At 34.1% G+C, this 17,793-nt stretch overlaps 2 protein-coding genes across 6 annotated transcripts in view; one reads left to right on the forward strand and one right to left on the reverse strand.

Annotated features, from left to right (window-relative positions):
* The window catches only part of LOC306645703 (olfactory receptor 13C7-like), a 57,767-nt gene extending 42,549 nt beyond the window's left edge, over positions 1–15,218 (reverse strand). Inside the window, exons 1-2 of one of the 2 annotated variants that reach the window (XM_079113703.1) lie at positions 15,086–15,218; positions 14,906–14,939 (exon numbers count right to left, since the gene is read on the reverse strand). The gene's annotated coding sequence lies outside the window, so the exon portion shown is untranslated. Of the gene's footprint in view, positions 1–5,269; positions 5,362–14,905; positions 14,940–15,085 lie in introns of those variants that run through there. The other variant, XM_079113704.1, reaches the window with a different exon arrangement.
* Positions 5,380–16,286, forward strand: NIPSNAP3A (nipsnap homolog 3A). Of its 4 annotated transcripts, XR_013759704.1 has the most exons (7): positions 5,380–5,536; positions 8,065–8,275; positions 10,041–10,199; positions 11,628–11,777; positions 13,679–13,761; positions 15,148–15,234; positions 15,325–15,341. XR_013759704.1 is itself a non-coding variant. In XM_079113718.1 (6 exons), exons 1-5 carry the CDS (start codon positions 5,477–5,479, stop codon positions 13,753–13,755), a joined length of 657 nt encoding a protein of 218 aa, XP_078969844.1. In that variant the 5' UTR covers positions 5,380–5,476; the 3' UTR covers positions 13,756–13,761; positions 15,148–16,286. The 4 variants fall into 4 exon arrangements, 3 of the variants coding, with proteins under 3 accessions (XP_078969844.1, XP_078969843.1, XP_078969845.1); XM_079113718.1 differs by having other exon boundaries at positions 15,148–16,286; XM_079113717.1 differs by lacking the exon at positions 13,679–13,761 and having other exon boundaries at positions 15,325–16,286.
* Positions 16,287–17,793: the final 1,507 nt, after the last annotated feature.

Raw genomic sequence — 17,793 nt, forward strand, 5'->3', positions numbered from 1 at the left:
ACCTCATAATCTCCACCACCTTGTAATTCATACCTATTTGTAATAAGAGATATAAAAATGTATCATCACACTCATCAGATCAAATGGACAAAAAAAGTTGGTTAGATAAACCTCATACACTGCTTTTAAGAGTATAAATTTATAAAATATTTTGTCACTATTTGGTAAAGATTAACATGCATATAATTTATGACCCAGGATTTCCACTGCTGGGTACTAGAGCAGTAGTTTGTAATATCTAGTACAAAAAGAGCCCAAGGGAGTCTATTGAGGACTCTCTAGATCTGGTAATTTGCATAGTTAAAGGTTATATATGTATTGTCACTGACTTCTAATTGAAATGAAGCATTTCCTTGGTTTATAAAGGGAGGTAATAAACCACAATATTAGCAGAACTTGACTTTTTTAGCCAATAAAAATCAAGAGTATTGTCAAATTTCATTTACAGTTGCTGCAAATACAACAAAATTTTTAGGTTCATCAATACTTTAAAATTATGTCTCTTGTACCCACCACTAGATCTTGTTATTCAGTGCCCTGATAAAGATATGTGTCCATTTCTTTTTTAAATCTTTGCTGTTATACTTTAATTATTCTAGTTCAATTTTTTTTGTACTTGTTTCTTTATAATCTGTTTTCTTTGTAACCTATGCATTTGCCATATACTTAGAAACCCTAGATATCCATAGGCTTGCAAGATTGACAAAGGGTTTTATTACACAAGAAAAATGAGGAATGGCTGTCCTAGAGAAATAATTCTGGTGGAACAGGGAGACAACTACAGAGACATTCATAATGTCTATGTACATAATTATCAAATTAAGGTATAAGCGTACCTTAATGGATATGAATGAAATACAGTACAACAGAAAAATTAATTACTGCAACTACATTAATGTGCATGGTTTTCAAAAGCCTAAAGTTAGAATTAAGAATCATGCAACAAAATAATAAAAACAGTCTGATTACATTTGAAGAACAATCTAAGATAAGCAAAACAAAATAATATAATACTCAGTTACATCCCTATGTAGTTGAATTTTAAAGAAAATCAATGTAATGCTTATTTCAAAATTCAGGGAGGGTGTTGTAGAGAGAATTGACCAGGAAGGAGAACTGACCAGAACTGAGCTTCTCAGTTGCTGGCAATCCCCCGTTTCTTGAGACTAACGGCAGGAGCACAGGCATTCAAAATTAATGACTCAGTAAGAAAGAGATATTGAATCCATGAAACAAAATTAGGATATTTCTGAAGCTAGTCAAAATAGAAGATTAATTAATTATTAATTAATTAATTATTATTAATCAATTAATTATTAATTAATTCTGGGGAAAGAGGTGAAAAAAGAAACTATTACAAATAAACACTATAAGACTAGAGGTTTAAATTTTTCACAAGTAAACTAGAATGAAAAAAGTGGGACATTTATCACTCCCCAAATTCTCTCTCTCTCTCTCTCTCTCTCTCACACACACACACAATTTTTAAAAAAGGAAAAAAATAGAGGATTAAGTAAATTCTAGTGTTCGAATATCAGAAATTCCAGAGATAAAGGGGGGAAATCCAAGGGCCAAGAAAGAAAATAAGTTTTCCAGAATTTAAGATTTCCAGATTGAGAGGATTTACTTACTATTAAGGAATGATGGTTTAAAAAAAAAAAAAAAAAAAAAAAAAAAACTCTGAAAAACATGATTGTAAAATTTTAGATCATGAACAAAGAAAAAAATAATAGCTTACGGAATGAGGAAAAAGTCATATACAAAAAATTAGGAAGCAAAATGACCTGAATTTGTCACCACAAACTATAATACGATATGACATTGCCTTAAAAAATATGAGGAAAAATGATTTTCAATGTAGAAATTTATGTGCACTCAAACTATAAATTAAGAGGGTTGGTAATATATATTTTTTAGAGATAGAGATGCAACTCTTTAAAGTTTCATCTCCTTTTCCTAAAATAAGAAGTTAAAAAAAATCTAAGATCCTGAAAACGAAAAACCCAACACAAGGCAAATGAGATTCCCAATAGTGTCAGTGAAAAAAAATTCCAGAAATCCTGTCATAGCTCTTAGAGAACAAGAAGCTGACACTAGAGCAAGAGAACTAGGAGTCCTGAGAGGTTGACATTAATCATATTGAAAGGAAATTTATGCTTTTGGCAAAGAATTTAGTGATTAATGTCAAACTGATTAATTTGAACTGGGGTTATAACTCCTTGGTAGAGAGCTTGCCTAGTGTGGGTGATGCCTTGGGTTTGATCTCTGGTACTACAAAAAATAAATAATTAAAATGAATGTCAGAAGTAAGGAAAACAATAAAAACAAACAAAATGAGACAGAGACAGGAGAAGAGGGAATGATAGCCCCCTCCTATTTAAGATTATAGTCGTACAGAAGATGGTTTATTTTTATTATTATTAATACATATTAATTGTACAAATTATTGAGTTTCACTGTGACATTTTCATACTTGCATATACAGCACCTTGATCAGGTCTGCCCTCTTTTCTACCCTCTCATTCTTCCCTTTCTCCCCCACCCTTCCCCTAGTCCCCTTATTCTGATTTTTCCCTAATAGCTCCCCTTCTACTCTAAGGACATCTTTTTTGTTGTTTTTTAGTTTCCACAAATGAAAGAAAACATGCAACATTTGTCTTTCTGCAACTGACTTATTTCACTTAACATGATGTACTCCAGTTCCATTCATTTTCTCAGCATATGATTTCTCATATAAAACAAATCCAGAGAAGAGCAGTCCCAGGCTCCTAGTGGGATATTCCAGAGTACCAGAAACCTAAGCTGCTCCTCTTATTCCACTATCAAGAGCATGTGCCTTCTACCTCACAGACCAAGGACCAGCCACTACATCCACATTTCAGCAAGCAGAAATGAGGAAGAAACGAAGAAGGAAACGAGACATTCCTCCACCCCTCTAGATCACTTACAGGTCATTAATGCACTGACTTTTTCCACTCGCCAGGACTGTCACATGACCACACCAAACTAAGGCTTCTATTACTCATTTAAGAAAAGATCCAAAATATATAAAGAACTAAAAAAAAAAAAAAGTCAATAAATGGGTAAAAGAATTAAACAGGCATTTCACAAAAGAAGAAATACAAATGGCCAACAAAAAATGTATGAAATGTATTTAAAAAGTTCAACATTCCTGGCAATCAGGAAAACACAAAACTATACCAAGATTTCATCCCACCCATGGTTAGAATGGTAATCATCAAGTATATAAATAATAAATGCTGGCAAGAATGTGCTGGGAAAGCTACACTCATTGGTGAGATTACAAATTAGTTCAACCACTTTGGAAAGCAGTAAGAGATTCCTCAAAAGACTAGGAATAGAACCATCATATGATCCACCTATTCCACTCCTCAATATTTATCCAAAAGAACTAAAATCAGCATACTACAGTGATATATAGGCACATCAATGTTTACAGCAGTACAGTTCACAAGAGCCAAGTTACAGAACCAACCCAGGTACCCAAAAACAAATGAATGGGTTAAGAAAATGTGTATACACAATGAAGTTTTACTCAGTCATAAAGAAGAATAAATTATGGCACTTGCTGGTAAGTGGATGGAATTGGAGAACATTATGCTAAGTGAAATAAGCCAGACTCAGACAATGGTCAAATGTTTTCTCTCATATGGAGAATATACAGCAAAATGGGGAGGCAGGTGAGTTCCATAAAAATAGATGGAAAATGTATGGAGTAGAAGGAGACTAAAGGGTATGGGACGAGGAACCAGAAAGCAGAGGAAATGTGGAATGAAACTGACAAACTTATGCTATGTACATATATGAGTGTACCACCATGATTTTCACCTATATGTGTATCCAAAACTTTCACCTGAATGTGTATCAATTAAAAAAAACATAATTAAATAGAAGGAAGCCTAATAGAGGAAGGGAAATGGGGGGGGGGGAACACTGAAAACTAAAATGGAGAAAATTATATTCCATGCAGGTAGGATTATATCAAAATGAACCCCACTATTATGTATAACCATAATGCACTAATGCAAACATTAATAAAGAAAATAAAAGGTGAGAGGAAAGAATGGATATTGAGAAATAGCTAGGACTTTATTATCTTCTCCAGTACATTCTGTTCTTCATATTCTACTGTATTTTCTTCCCACTATTTATTAATCTCTGATAGCTATCACACAGTATCTGTAGGGTGCTGGATTCAAAACACACAGAGGACACAAAAATTCATAGATGCCCAAAGTCTCTATACAAAATGCAAATAACATAACACTTATCTTCTTGTATGTTTTACGTCATCTTTAGATATTTATACCTAATACAATGTAACTAAATAAATAATTACTGTACTATATTGTTTAGGTAATAATGTCAAGGGGAAAAGTCTATATATTCAGTACAGACACAACTTTTTCCCCAATATTTTCCTTCCCTTCACGGTTGAGTCCACCAATTAGAAATTCAATTGTTAATTTGAGGATGAAAGAAGACTTATATACAAAATTATAAATTATAAAATCATAAAATTAATTATAAAATCCATTTTAAAAAAAATCTGAGGCAGCTCCACCAGAATTACTACTTTACTACTTTTAAAAAGTCTGGCTTTCTTAAGCACAGGTGGAAAGGTTGTAATAATTCCATCGTCATGATTTAAACACTGTTGCTTCACCATGTGCAATAATGTAACTACCAGCAAGAATAATGTGAACATTAAAATAATACGTACTAATGTAAGTTAATAAGTCAATTTTAATATGAATATTAATAGTCATTAATAGAAGAAACAGCTTTAAAATTGTTAAATGAAGATATTTTTTTTGAGGGGAGGACCAACAATCGATAGAGGACTACATCAGAGGTCGGCTGTTTCACTTCAAGTATTACAGAAAGATTTTATTTCAATTTATGCCAGTTTAAATTTGAATTTCTTATATCAGGTTGAGTGCACCCATTCTTTTGGGTTCCGGAAAAGTTTAATCCAAACTTTTAGGAGGTTTCCAAGCCATGCTGGGCTGGCAAGCAGGATGGAGAATACCCTCAGCGAAGACAAGGGCAGGCTCCCAGCTCTGCTCTCGGTCAGGAAAGCCGGGATGTGGAAAGCAAGCCTGCCCGCCACGCGGCCACAGCCTCCTTCCTGCGCAGACACGCGCGCTGCACACGGAACACGGAACACTCGCACGTCTGCGCCGGGCGGCGGCGTGGAGCCCCAGAAGCGGGAACCGAGCGAGCTCGGCCTTCAGCTAATTCTAACCTCAACTCTAACGTGTGCAGCAAGAACCAGAGGAAACAAAGGGGAGCCCCGGGGTCAGGGGGCACCACACTCCTGACACCGCCCCGGGGGCGGAGCTGGCCCGCCGAGTCCCGCCCCAACGCCGCGCCTTCCAGTCAGGAAGCCGCAGAAGGAGGGTCTCGCACCCGACGCCCGCTGGCTGCCTTTCTCTGCGTCCTGCGCCGCGCCATGCTGGCCCTCCGGAGCCACCTGGCCGCGACTCTGGCCTCGCGCACAGTCGCGCCTCAGGTACTGGCCGCACCCTTGGCCGTACGGGGGGCGGGGTGGGGCGGGGAGCGCGTGACTCCGCGCATGCGCGACGGACTCGGCTTGCCGGGTGACTGCGGGCCGGGGGCTGTGGAGGAGGACTCATCTCTGCGGGCCAGGGTCCTCGGGCAGCCCCGAGGTCGCCCCCGAAGCTCCGTGGCGGCTGCGGCCCCGGGAGCGCTCGCCACGTCGTGGCAGGGCCCAGGCGCTGTCGCCCTTAGTGGGTTTGGGTTTGACAGGACGTTGCCTCGTCCGCACTGAAGGTGCAGGAAGAGGACACCAACCGCTTGCGACCCGACCGGCCTTCGCCTTTGAAAGGAAGTGCGCAACTTGCGACATTTTGCCGAGAACCGAGGCCAGGGTCCCAGTGTGGAGCACCGTGCCAGCCCTCTCCTGTCCTGCGGTGGTCCCCAAGTCCAGCAGGGACCCGAGCCTGAGTGGGTCCCTGCTGGGCTTGGAACTTTTCAGTCTTAGATGAGAAAAGTCCAAAATGCAGCCTGTGATCCAGGCTGAACTGTAGAAAGAGCGTTGCTCGGTGGATTTATCTTGGAGATTTTTTTTTTATTTTTATTTTTGGTGCTGGGGATTGAACCCAGGGCCTTGTGTATGCTAGGCACTCTACCATCTGAGTTATATCGCCAGCCCCTGACCTAGCGATTCTTTTTCCATGTTTAGGCTTTTACTCTTTTCTCAGCCGGCAAGATCCTGGTTAGCCTCTTCTAGAGACTAAGGAAGAGCCATTAATGACCTTTTCACCCGGGTGTTAACAATGCAGTCTTTATTCTTCTCTCCCTAGTGGAGCAGAGCCAAGAATTATTTCTTTACAACTTCTTGAACGTTATGGTTTTACATTTCTACCAACATTCTTTTATAAATGAATTCTTAGTCATTGCTCACAAGAATGAATCCTAACTTAGTGATAAGGGAGGATCAAGTGTTTGAAGATTTCTGTCCCAGCACACTTCTAGCCAGCCATGCAGCAAAAACCTACAAAATTTCTTCACCTCCCTTCTTTCTCATACACCCTTCTTTCTCACTACAATTTCCCTTCTGTGTATGGTCTCCCTGAAAATGTGTATACAATGTGTATTTGATCAACTATTTCATCCTCTGAATACAAAGCCTTCAAATCATCCTAAAAAGAATTACTAATACCCATTGGTTTATAGCTGATATATTTTACTTGTGATTTTTAGACCACACATATTAGGCTATTGTTTATTCTACTAACATTGTTAAAATTTGGTTAAAATGCACAAAAAGAATATCCACCAAAGGCAGAGGTTGTTTTTGATGGAAAACTTTGTCATTTGGGCAATCCGAAAATAACATGAGTTATGACAGACATGAGTGGAATAAATTCAGTTGAAATGATTTTATTAAGCCTGTACACAAATAACATACATATTGTAAACAAAAATATATGAAAGCAAAACCTGTTTCTCTAAACATGCAAGGTGGTCAATGTAAGCACTAATTTGCCCATAGTTTTGTAAGTACTGTGTCTGCTTTTAACAGATTTTTCTGGTATAATTACTGTTGGAAATGGGCACCCACTAACCACTCTTACATAAGATGGGTTTGAAAAGTAGAATGCTACATAAGTATCTATACATGCATTTTTTTATATACATGTGTACATACACAGGAGATAATTTCTGGCAAGGAATTTCCTAGTGAAAACTAAGTTTACTCAGAAAAAGATTTAGAAATTTTATAGTAAGCATATGAATATTTTAACAAGTTAATTGTTGTTAAAAGATATTCCCATCAAACCAGTATAACTGGATGCATTAAATGTCATTCACATTGCATCTGTCTTTTGAACCTAATAATTATTCAGGAAATCCTGACTTCTTGAATTTCTCTTTTTTAGCTTTCATTAAGTCTATCACTATATTACAATGGAGTTGAATGGCACATAATATCGTAATGTTTACTTAAATTCCAATCTTATTTTTGACCAGTGGTTTACCTCATTGAATGTAGGAAATACTTTGAACTGAAGAGCAATTTCCATTTTTTAAGAACCTAAAAGAGGAATTTTCTACCAGTCCTATATTTTCATTGTGCCTGCCGAAAGCCATACATACTGAATTTATAAAATTCTTTCAGATGCATAACTCTAGCCCATATGCTATCAACTGAAAATCAAATACTGGCTGAATAAAGGAAAGCTCTTCATAAACTTATGGGAATTCTAATTATACTTCTCCAGTATAGGAGTATCATTGAGATACCAATGCCTTCATATGACACCCTTGCCTTCATGAAAAAAAATGGCTAAAGGTTGTGAATCCTTGCCAGGAAAACAGCAGCTATGTATTCTGCATGATTTTTATTGTTATTGACATCTCTGCATAAACACAAGTCTGTGGAGCACTGACAAGTACAAACATAGATTATGAGTCTAATCTGTGTCCCTTGTTTCCAAACTCAGATTTGGTTGTAACACAGCATAATAAATCCTCTCTCTCCGAAATCTTTAAATTTGCTTTATCTTTCTTCAGGTGTGCTCATCTTTTGCTACAGGCCCCAGGCAAAATGATGGAACATTCTATGAATTTCGTACCTATTCTCTTAAACCCTCAAAGATGAATGAGTTCCTGGAAAACTTCAAGAAAAATGTGCATCTTCGGACAGCTCACTCTGAATTGATTGGATATTGGAGTGTAGAATTTGGAGGCAGAATAAATAAAGTGTTTCACATTTGGAAGTATGGTATGAGTCATCCCACTTTCAAGTGTTTAGTACAGATTTTCATTGCATTCCATGTAACATGAAACTTAGTTCTTAAATCTGTATTATTATAGATACATACAGGTTAAGTAAAATCTTAATTTAAAAAGGACTACAGTACCATAAAAGTAAATTCAGTGATTATTCTTGCCAGTGGTCTACTTGTAACAATTCCTTTCCAAAGTTTTATATTACCATAACTTAGAAAATATTAATTCTCATACATGAAATTATAAAATTGTGAACTAGCTTTAACACTCAGAAAATTTAGACTGGTTTGGTACAAAGATGGTTTATGAAAATTTTAAGGTGGGGTTTGAAAAAGCCCAAATGTGTTAAGATCACAAAAGGAAAGAGAAAGTGTCTTTTTTAATTAATAAAGTTAGGGCTGGATGTCACTCTTTTAGCAGACATAATTTAAAAACTTAGGGTCATTAAGTAAATGGAAATTGAGAGGAGGTCACAGATTTTTAAACGTCACTCATCTCTGAGATTTAATACTTTTGTTATGTTTAGAGACCACTTTTTTGTTTCATTTCTGCACCCCAGAGTTTCCAGGAATTTACTGTCATACTACTGTAAGAGAAAAGGAGTTAGTTTTACCCATATCACACTGACCTACCCCTGAGGAATGAAAACAAGTTACAAAAATCCTCAGAATATTTGTTCCACAATCTAGTCTGTTATGTATACATCAGGTCTTGAGGATATCCAAAGATTGGTAATTTTATTTATGGTTGGTCATCAGTGTCCGAATTAAATAAAATGTTTTAATAATTAAATTTAATAATTAAATAAAATGTTTTATTATGAAAAATATTCGTTCTACACCTAACCATGAGCACAGAGTAGGGTCCTTCCCTGTTGTAGTAGGACAAGGCCCATTAAGATATAACTTGTGCTCTAGATGTGTTACAAGTTAAATCATGGCCCACTAAGAAAGCTAATGAAGTCCTGATCTACTTCACTTAAGCTGTGAGATAGGTGATGTTCCTTACCACCATCATAAACCATACAAAAATTTATCATTAGTCTTAGAAGGTCTGAATAGTTAATAGAGTACTAGGCCCATATGTGGGTAAACATCCCTAGCTGTTGGAATAACTTAGAAGATAAATTAAGTGCAGGGGTGGAAATGGCTGGTAATAAGTAAAAGAATCAGCAATATTTCTTTGAAATCTGTTTGTTGAAAGGAGAAGAGACTCACCAAGTACATTTTAATTTCACTTATTGTAATTTGGTTCAAGGTGTACCTTCACCTGAATACCTGCCACCACCAAAGAAAAACCTCCTTTTTCTGAACTAGCACTATCAGTAAAATCCCTCTACTGAATTAATAAGAATAGTCCACAAATATTGATACTTAACTGACTAGGTGCTAAACACTGTTCTAAGCTCTTTTTGTGTATTAATTCAGTTAACCTTCACAGCAAGCTTTCACAACAATGTTATATTCTCAAAAACTGAATACAGAAAGATACAATAATTTACCTAATTCACACAGCCTCTGCAAAAGAACTTATGAAGCCCATTCTGTGACATTACACTAGTCATTTGCATTTCTATTCCCTTGACCCCATGAGCAACTTGAGGGCACATGTCACATCTCTTCATGTTGCTATCTCCAAAGGCATAACAGTGTTCCTCTATGCTGCAGGTGAATGTTTGCTGATTGGATGAAATCCAGAGACGCATAGGTGATTTTAAGTTGTAAATGTTTCTTTTTCTTAATTCTTTTTTCCCACAGATAATTTTGCTCATCGAACTGCAGTTCGGAAAGCCTTGGCTGAAGATAAGGAATGGCAAGAACAATTTCTCGTTCCAAATTTAGCTCTCATTGATAAACAAGAGAGTGAGATTACTTACCTGGTGCCATGGTGCAAATTAGAAAAGCCTCCAAAAGAGGGTAAGTCACCCTCCTTCTTCACCACTTATGGTTTAGATGAATGAAATACTGAAGATCTTAAATGATAAATGGTGAAGTTCTATAGCAAATAAGGAAACTAATCCTTTGTTTTATGGGAACATAAAATGTGATTGTTAGATGAAATTAAATTGAAATTTTCAGTTTACTCTTAAAATGGGATTAATTAATGAAGAATTTTTCCAAATTGAAATTTTACTCATTGCTAACTTTAGCTATGTTTCAGAATAAGTCTACATAGTCAGTGAAGGTTGAGAAATTGCACATTAGAAGTAGGGACCACATGTGGGAAAATAAGGAATAATTTTAAGAAAACAGATGTTTAAATATAAGAATATTTTCCACAAAATGTAATTAATATTAAGTCATTAGTACACCTTATAAAATTAACTATTTGAGGGGGATGAATTAACTGAAGCTAATAAGCTATATCACTAGAGTCTAACTTGTGTCTTCCTCTTTCTTCTCAGTTTGAAAATAATTCCTTAAGATATATCTTCTTGCTGATTTCACTTCTTGCTGGCTTAAAGAAACTATTGCTTCAATCCAGTATTAAACCAAGGTCAGAATAGAAAAATCAATTTAGATTTATTTTATTTTCTCTATTATTCCGAATTCTTTAATGTTTTCAGATTATACTACAAAGAAACTTGAAAAGACTTATTTGGATCCTACTTACTTAATCTCTCTTCAGCTGTCAGACCTATCTAGATAAAATAGTTGGCTTCTCACACAGATTCTAACATTGGTTCTCTTTCCTCACTCTTGTGTATTATTCTTGAGTAACGTTTGCATGTTTTCCCTTTACTTCTCATATCTACTTGTCCCTAGTTTCTTTCTACCAGTCCTTTTTTCTGTTCAGAAGATAAAAAACATTTCAACTACATACTTGGACATTTAGGGACAATAAAACCTCCTCTTTAGATTTATTTGGATTTTTTTCCTCCAAAACTCAGAGACATCACTTTATTTTCTTTGTTTTCTGTGTTCTTCCTGTTAGAAAAAGAAACTTACAGGGGGAAAATATAAATGGAAGAAGTGGAAATTGGAAAGAAGAATGAAAATAAAGGAGACATTGGAAAATTCTTTTATTCTTTTCTAAAAGTATAAACTCAGGTCAAAAATCCTATTTCATTATAAATTATTAATATCTGTTTTATTAATAGATTTTTATATTCAAGATATTTCAGATAATAGTTTACATATTTATAACTCCAGTCCTTTTTTTATCATATGCATGATAACCAAAGCAAAGGAAAATAAGGCACATATAATAAATATTATCAATATAACCATATATGATCCTCTAAATCTGTATTTGTAGATTAGTTTTCCATGGAAACAAGACAGACATGATTAGAAAATGCTTGAATGTTTTCTGTAAAATTGTCCTTTTTCTTCCTATTTTAGGAGTCTATGAATTGGCTTCTTTTCAGATGAAACCCGGTGGCCCAGCTCTGTGGGGTGATGCATTTAAAAGGGCAGTTCATGCTCATATAAATCAAGGCTATACAAAATTAGTTGGTGTTTTTCATGCAGAATATGGAACACTCAACAAAGGTACCATTGTTCATTTCATCTATAAAATTTCAATGGTGATCTACTAATAAGTTCCTTGGATAAGTTTCTCTCATACTGTATATTTTATCTTTTATTGCCAAATGTTTGTTTTTTTTGTCATTTTCAAGTGTTGAGAAAAGCTGTCACATCTTTATTTAGAATTTTAACATCTTTATGAAGTCTTTTTCAAACATAAAACTGCTATTTTCATGATGTATCAAAATGATTGAATTTTAATAGGTACAAGAACCTCAAGAAATAATCTATTTCTTCTTAATATTTTTTCTTCTGAATATATTTTTATTGATTTTTGAAATAACATTTCTGGGGAGATGGTTTCTGAGTAAAATCATAATTTATTTATTCATTCATGTATTAATTTATTTACACTAAGGCCCCCATCCATAAAAATTCACCCATTTCCCACTACTTCAACATATATGTGGCATGTATTTATATATATATATATATACACGTATGTTAGTAAATTTTTAAATATAAACTTTTTTACTAAGACTTGGAGTATTTAACTTTTAAATGTGCTCTTTTGTGTACATAGCCCTGGGGATTGAACCCAGGACCATGCACTTGCTAGGCAAATGCTCTATCATTGGACTATATCCCCACCCCAGAGTATTTAACTTTTAAATTTTAAAGATATTACAATTAGAATTTCAAGATCTTTTGACAAATTCTGAAAATACTTGTAAAGCTTATCTGAAAGACAGATGACAAATAATAGCTAAAAAAATATTTGAAAGACTAATAATACACAGTTACCTTTAGTCATCTCTATTTTATGTACAATGGATATCTCAAACCTAATAAAGTCAGTGCTGAGCTACCCACTCAACTCAACACAGAAAATTCACTTTCTAGTAATATAGTTGAGTATCCCTTATCTGAAATGCATGGACCAGAAGTATATCAGATTTTGGATTTTTGGATTAGAGATGCTCAGCCTGTTTATCATAAGAAGATAGTCATCATACACAAAATAGATGTTTAAGTTGGAAAATGATGGAGAAAAATTATTGTAAAAATTATCTCATACTATATGCTAAATAAAATCAAGATGCTAATAGATTTCAATGAAAAAATATTTAATTCATAGAACTGCTAAAACTAAGTGTTGATGAACTTATTTAAAAATATGAATGGAGACTATATTCCTAAGCTGAAAAAAAACAAAAAAAAAAGGGGGGGAAGGAAAAAAACAATTGATGATTTTATTATACAAAAGCTCAAACTCTGTATATGGTACAGACCATCATAAGTTAAATTCAAAAGCAAAAACAAAATAAAAATTTATGCAAAGGTAGGCACATATATGAATACCAAATACATATTAAAGAAGAGGCAGATTAAAACATTAATGAGATGTCACTTTTGACTTAATGTAGACTTGCTTATATAATGTTAGGTCAGGAATAAATAAGTACTCATATAATATATAGGATTCGTATTAATTTTTCCTCCCCAAATTGGGCCATATAAATAAAAAAATATTTTCATTGTCTTTGGCAATATTCTAGAAAATATGCAGGGGTGTATATGTCTGTAGGGGCTTTCAGTTATATAGGAAAGAAATTTGAAAGTATATAAAGTAGTCATATTTGAATGATGAGATTAAAGGTTACTGAAAGTCTTTTAATCTCTGATACTGTGTATGTATAATTTTTATAAGAAAAAACTACTAAAAATGTGTGTGCACACTTATTCTTAAATTCATTCTCAGTGTAGTAGGAAAATGTAATCTGATGAATAAAAATCAGTACATTTTAGGAAGACAGTGTATAATATATATGCTATATAGACAGTATTATATATACTATTTGCAAATTTAAAATATATATATGTATATAAGATATACTTTTTAGATTTTTCACTTTACATTTTAGGAGTTTTTGTTAAGGAAATAAACAGATACAGACAGCCTGGATTTGAATCCCAGCATCATTGCTTAGTAACTTTGTGACCCTGGGTAAGTTAACCTCACTGTGCCTTAGTTTCCTCGTCTATACAATATGATAGTAATAACCTACCATCTAGATTATTATGAGGACCAAATGAATTAACACATGCTTAAAATCAGGCAAAGTAGTCCACACATGTAATCCCAGCAAATCAGGAGGCTGAGGCAGGAGGATTACAAGTTCAAGGCCAATCTGGACAACTTAGCAAGACTCTATATAAAAATAAAAATAAAAAGCACTACAAATATAGTTCAGTGGTAGAGCACATGCTTAGTATGCCCAAGGCCCTACAGGTGTAATCACTAGACACACACACACTCTAGGCCATTAAATGTAGTAGTAGTAGTCACCATCATCATCATTATTATGGATGTATACATAGGGGTGTTCAAATGAAATTTAGTTAATATTGTTTATAAAATAAATATTGTGGTCTGACCTTTATGTAATACATTATGTAATACAGAAATATACTATGTATATATAGTATAAATGTATGTATAGATATAAATATATAGAGATATCTATAAATATCCATATATATACATCATAATATATAATAAATAATATATTAATTTATAAGTATATATATATATGTGTAAGTATGGAAAGAGATAAACCATATATAAAACTAGTTATTTCTGGGTAGTACAGAAATGATTCCTAGCTTCTTTTTGTGTTTATCTGCATTTTCCTATATCTCTCTTTGCATTACACTGCAATTATTAAAAAATTTATAAATAATTATGCACAAGAATATTTAGTCCAGTATTTTATAGAATAGTGAAATATTGGGTATAATCTAAATGGCCAACAATAAGGATTGGTAACAAAAGTTGCTGTATCTGTATGAAGGAATCCACATCATCATTTAAAAATATTATTGCCACAGAAGATACTCACTGTTAATTTTAAAGAATCTGTTAGTAAGCATAATATACAATAAGACCCTGTGTTGGCTTTCAAAGGAAATGCCCCAAATATTAATAGAGGTTTGCTCTAAGTAGTTAATATTATACTATTTTTTTTATTTTTGTTTGTTTTATATAAATTTTTTATAGTAAACACAATTTTTTAGAACCTTACTGTTTTGAAATAAAGTCAACTGTAATAGGAAGTCATGAAATTTGAGTGTGTCTTTAGCTGTCTTACCTTACTTTCCTTTTCCAGTTTTCTGTTCTTTCACCTAAAAAAAAAAGTTTGATTAATTAATGTATAAATTTCTTTCCCATGTCTGATTCCTCTGAAACCTTATCACCTAAATATTTAGTTTTACCTTATTGACATTTAATTTAATTTTTATTTAAAACAATAGGACATTTTTATACTCACTTCTCCGCATTCTTTGTCAATGCCATACTCTTTAGAAAACAATTTTTGGTTTATCTCTGCAGTTCATGTTCTGTGGTGGAATGAGAGTGCAGATAGCCGTGCAGCTGGGAGGCATCAGTCTCATGAGGATCCCAGAGTCGTGGCGGCGGGTAAGCTATTTCACTAGGCATCGGTTATTTTTAGAACAAACTCCATTGACTCAATAACTTTATATGCTTTCTTGTGAAATGTTTTTCCAGTCCGGGAAAGTGTCAACTACCTAGTGTCTCAGCAGAATGTGCTTCTGATTCCTACGTCATTTTCACCATTGAAATAGTTTTCTACTGAAACACAAAAGATTTCATTATCTGGTATAAGATGTGTCTGCTAATGGTGCTTAAGTTCTCCCATGAGAACTATTCTCACTTTTATTTTAAGGAGGTGGTAAGTTAATTCACTTTGTTCCTTGAATTTTATAAAGCCATCTCTTATTTGTCATCACCACCTTAGGAAGTGAAGAGTTCATGTTGTCCATGGCATTTCAGTATCTGTCACACATTAAAAATATCTATCATTTGGAAAATAATGTAATTTGGTCCTGGTATTAAAAGTCTTTGAAAACTCTTTGGTTTATATGCCAAAATGTCTTCATTTATAATTAATTTTACTAATATTTACTTCATTTTACATTCTACTTAACAAAGATACTTGCCACTATTTCAAGATTTTGATTTTTCATTTATTTCAGAGTATGTCTTCTGTATGTTGACAAACTTTCATTCAAATAATAATGTAACATTTCCATGCTTGAGACAGTATTTTTAAATTATTAATATATAGTGTCAAACTTTTTATCATGTCTATTTTCCTAAGATATTTTCCAATTTTTGGACTAGTGAATTTTATTTTGTAATAGCAAATGGTATTCATGAGAATATTAAATATATTTATTTGCCATGGAAAAGTACATTATCATTTGTGTCATCTGTGTTAATTATGGTTTCACATTAGCTATGTAGTCACTGACTATAAAATAAAATTATTAGGTCCTGGTATTTAAAATCTTTGAAGACTCTAAATGCTGAAATGTCTTCATTTACAATTAATTTGACTAATATACTTCATTTTGGATCCTACTTAACATAAGATGCTTGAGATATCTTGGTTTGAATGTGATCTTCATGGATTTGGAAATGTCTGACCTAATAGAACTCTACCTGTATCTTCAGATTCTTTTTCTAAGTTTTATATTTTTATCATCTCTGAACTGCTGTGATAAGGTATTATAAATATCATTATATTAAGAAAACAGTATGCTACCAAACCCAGAATAAGACTTTCTGTAGTATTTCCACAGATGTGCTACAGTTTTCCTATAATTTTAGTTTCTTTTTAAGTGCATTCAACTTGAGATTTCATACTTCCATACTCTCCTCATAGTCTGTATTTACAACTATATTAGTTTACTTCCAAGCTGTCCTCATAGCCTGTATTTAAAACTATATTGTTTTACATTTTTAACATGTATTGGAAATATAACATTGTAAATTATGTCTGAAAGAAAATTGAAAAACAGGAAGTACATCACTTATTTGGCCCCCAGAGGACAGATTAATTTCATAGTAAGGCAAAGAATACTCTGACTCTGGAGGTAAAAGCCTATCAAAAACATTAGAGACACTAGCTCTAAGTTATGTCTAAGAGTTTTCTTTATTTATGTTTCTTTGAAAAGACTTCACATAGGAAACTGGGTGGTGGTGATAGTATTAATTGAAGTCACTATGGATAGACTCTCTCTGGTGTGAGATAAGCTGTTATATCCCAAACAATTGGTGTCATGGAAGAATACAACTGCCTCTGCCTTTCCCTTTTCCATACATTTTGAGATTAGTTTGAACACTTCTGGTAATAGCCAGTCATTCTTTGTTTATACATACTAACCTATGGCCTTGATAGAGATTTATAGACAGTGTTATTAAAATTTAAAATAGAAGATCCAGAAGATAGCAGGCTTCACTCCATTGATGAACTTCACTCATCACTAGCATGAGGGCCACTGTCATGGTCTGCTTCTGCTTTGTTCAAGAGTTCTGTGGGTCCTGGCCCTTAGGGAAATGGCAAACAGGAACAGAGATAATTTTTGAGGCAGCCTTGTAAGATACCTCATTTCTCGGTGCTGTAAGTTGACCTTAAGAATTCTTCTTTTCCTTTATCTTCCTTAGTCCCTCATGGTCCTTCAAAATCCAGAGGTAAAAGAAAGGAATATAGGCAGTGTTGATACCTCTGTTAATCCAACTCCTTCTTGGGCCCATGCCAAAGATCTGAATACTTGGCCTTGAGTCCCTAAGATAAACTGGAAATCTGACTTGGGGGGAAAGTATAAGTAAGAGATGAAAATCATACCTTGAATGAATCCAATTTAAAAAAAAACACCGTACAGATCAAAGTTTGACCAACTAGAAGCTTTTTTAATTCAATGTAATATTTGCAATAAACATGACATTTTTACATCATTCCTCTTTCTCTGACATTCATGCTTATTATCATTCTTACCATCTAAAGTCATTGAGAACTACTAACCTCGAGACTCAGCTGACCAAGGTGATGGGAAGGAAACCAAACAAGCATTATACAGCATCAGCTAAATACTCAACACTGCACTATGATGTCCAGAAACTACAAGGCTCTTCAAAAAAATTCCACATTCAAAACAGGCCAAGTCTTCCCAG

This window comes from Sciurus vulgaris, assembly GCF_902686455.1.
Source record: "Sciurus vulgaris genome assembly, chromosome: 15".
Lineage (NCBI taxonomy): Eukaryota > Metazoa > Chordata > Mammalia > Rodentia > Sciuridae > Sciurus > Sciurus vulgaris.

Excerpts from the sequence above, each read along its gene's own strand:
- NIPSNAP3A (XM_079113717.1), top strand. The coding sequence starts at position 5,477 with ATGCTGGCCCTCCGGAGCCACCTGGCCGCGACTCTGGCCTCGCGCACA. Across the intron at positions 8,276-10,040 it reads GTTTCACATTTGGAAGTATG|ATAATTTTGCTCATCGAACT; the intron begins GTATGAGTCATC and ends TTTTTCCCACAG. Across the intron at positions 15,235-15,324 it reads TCCCAGAGTCGTGGCGGCGG|TCCGGGAAAGTGTCAACTAC; the intron begins GTAAGCTATTTC and ends ATGTTTTTCCAG.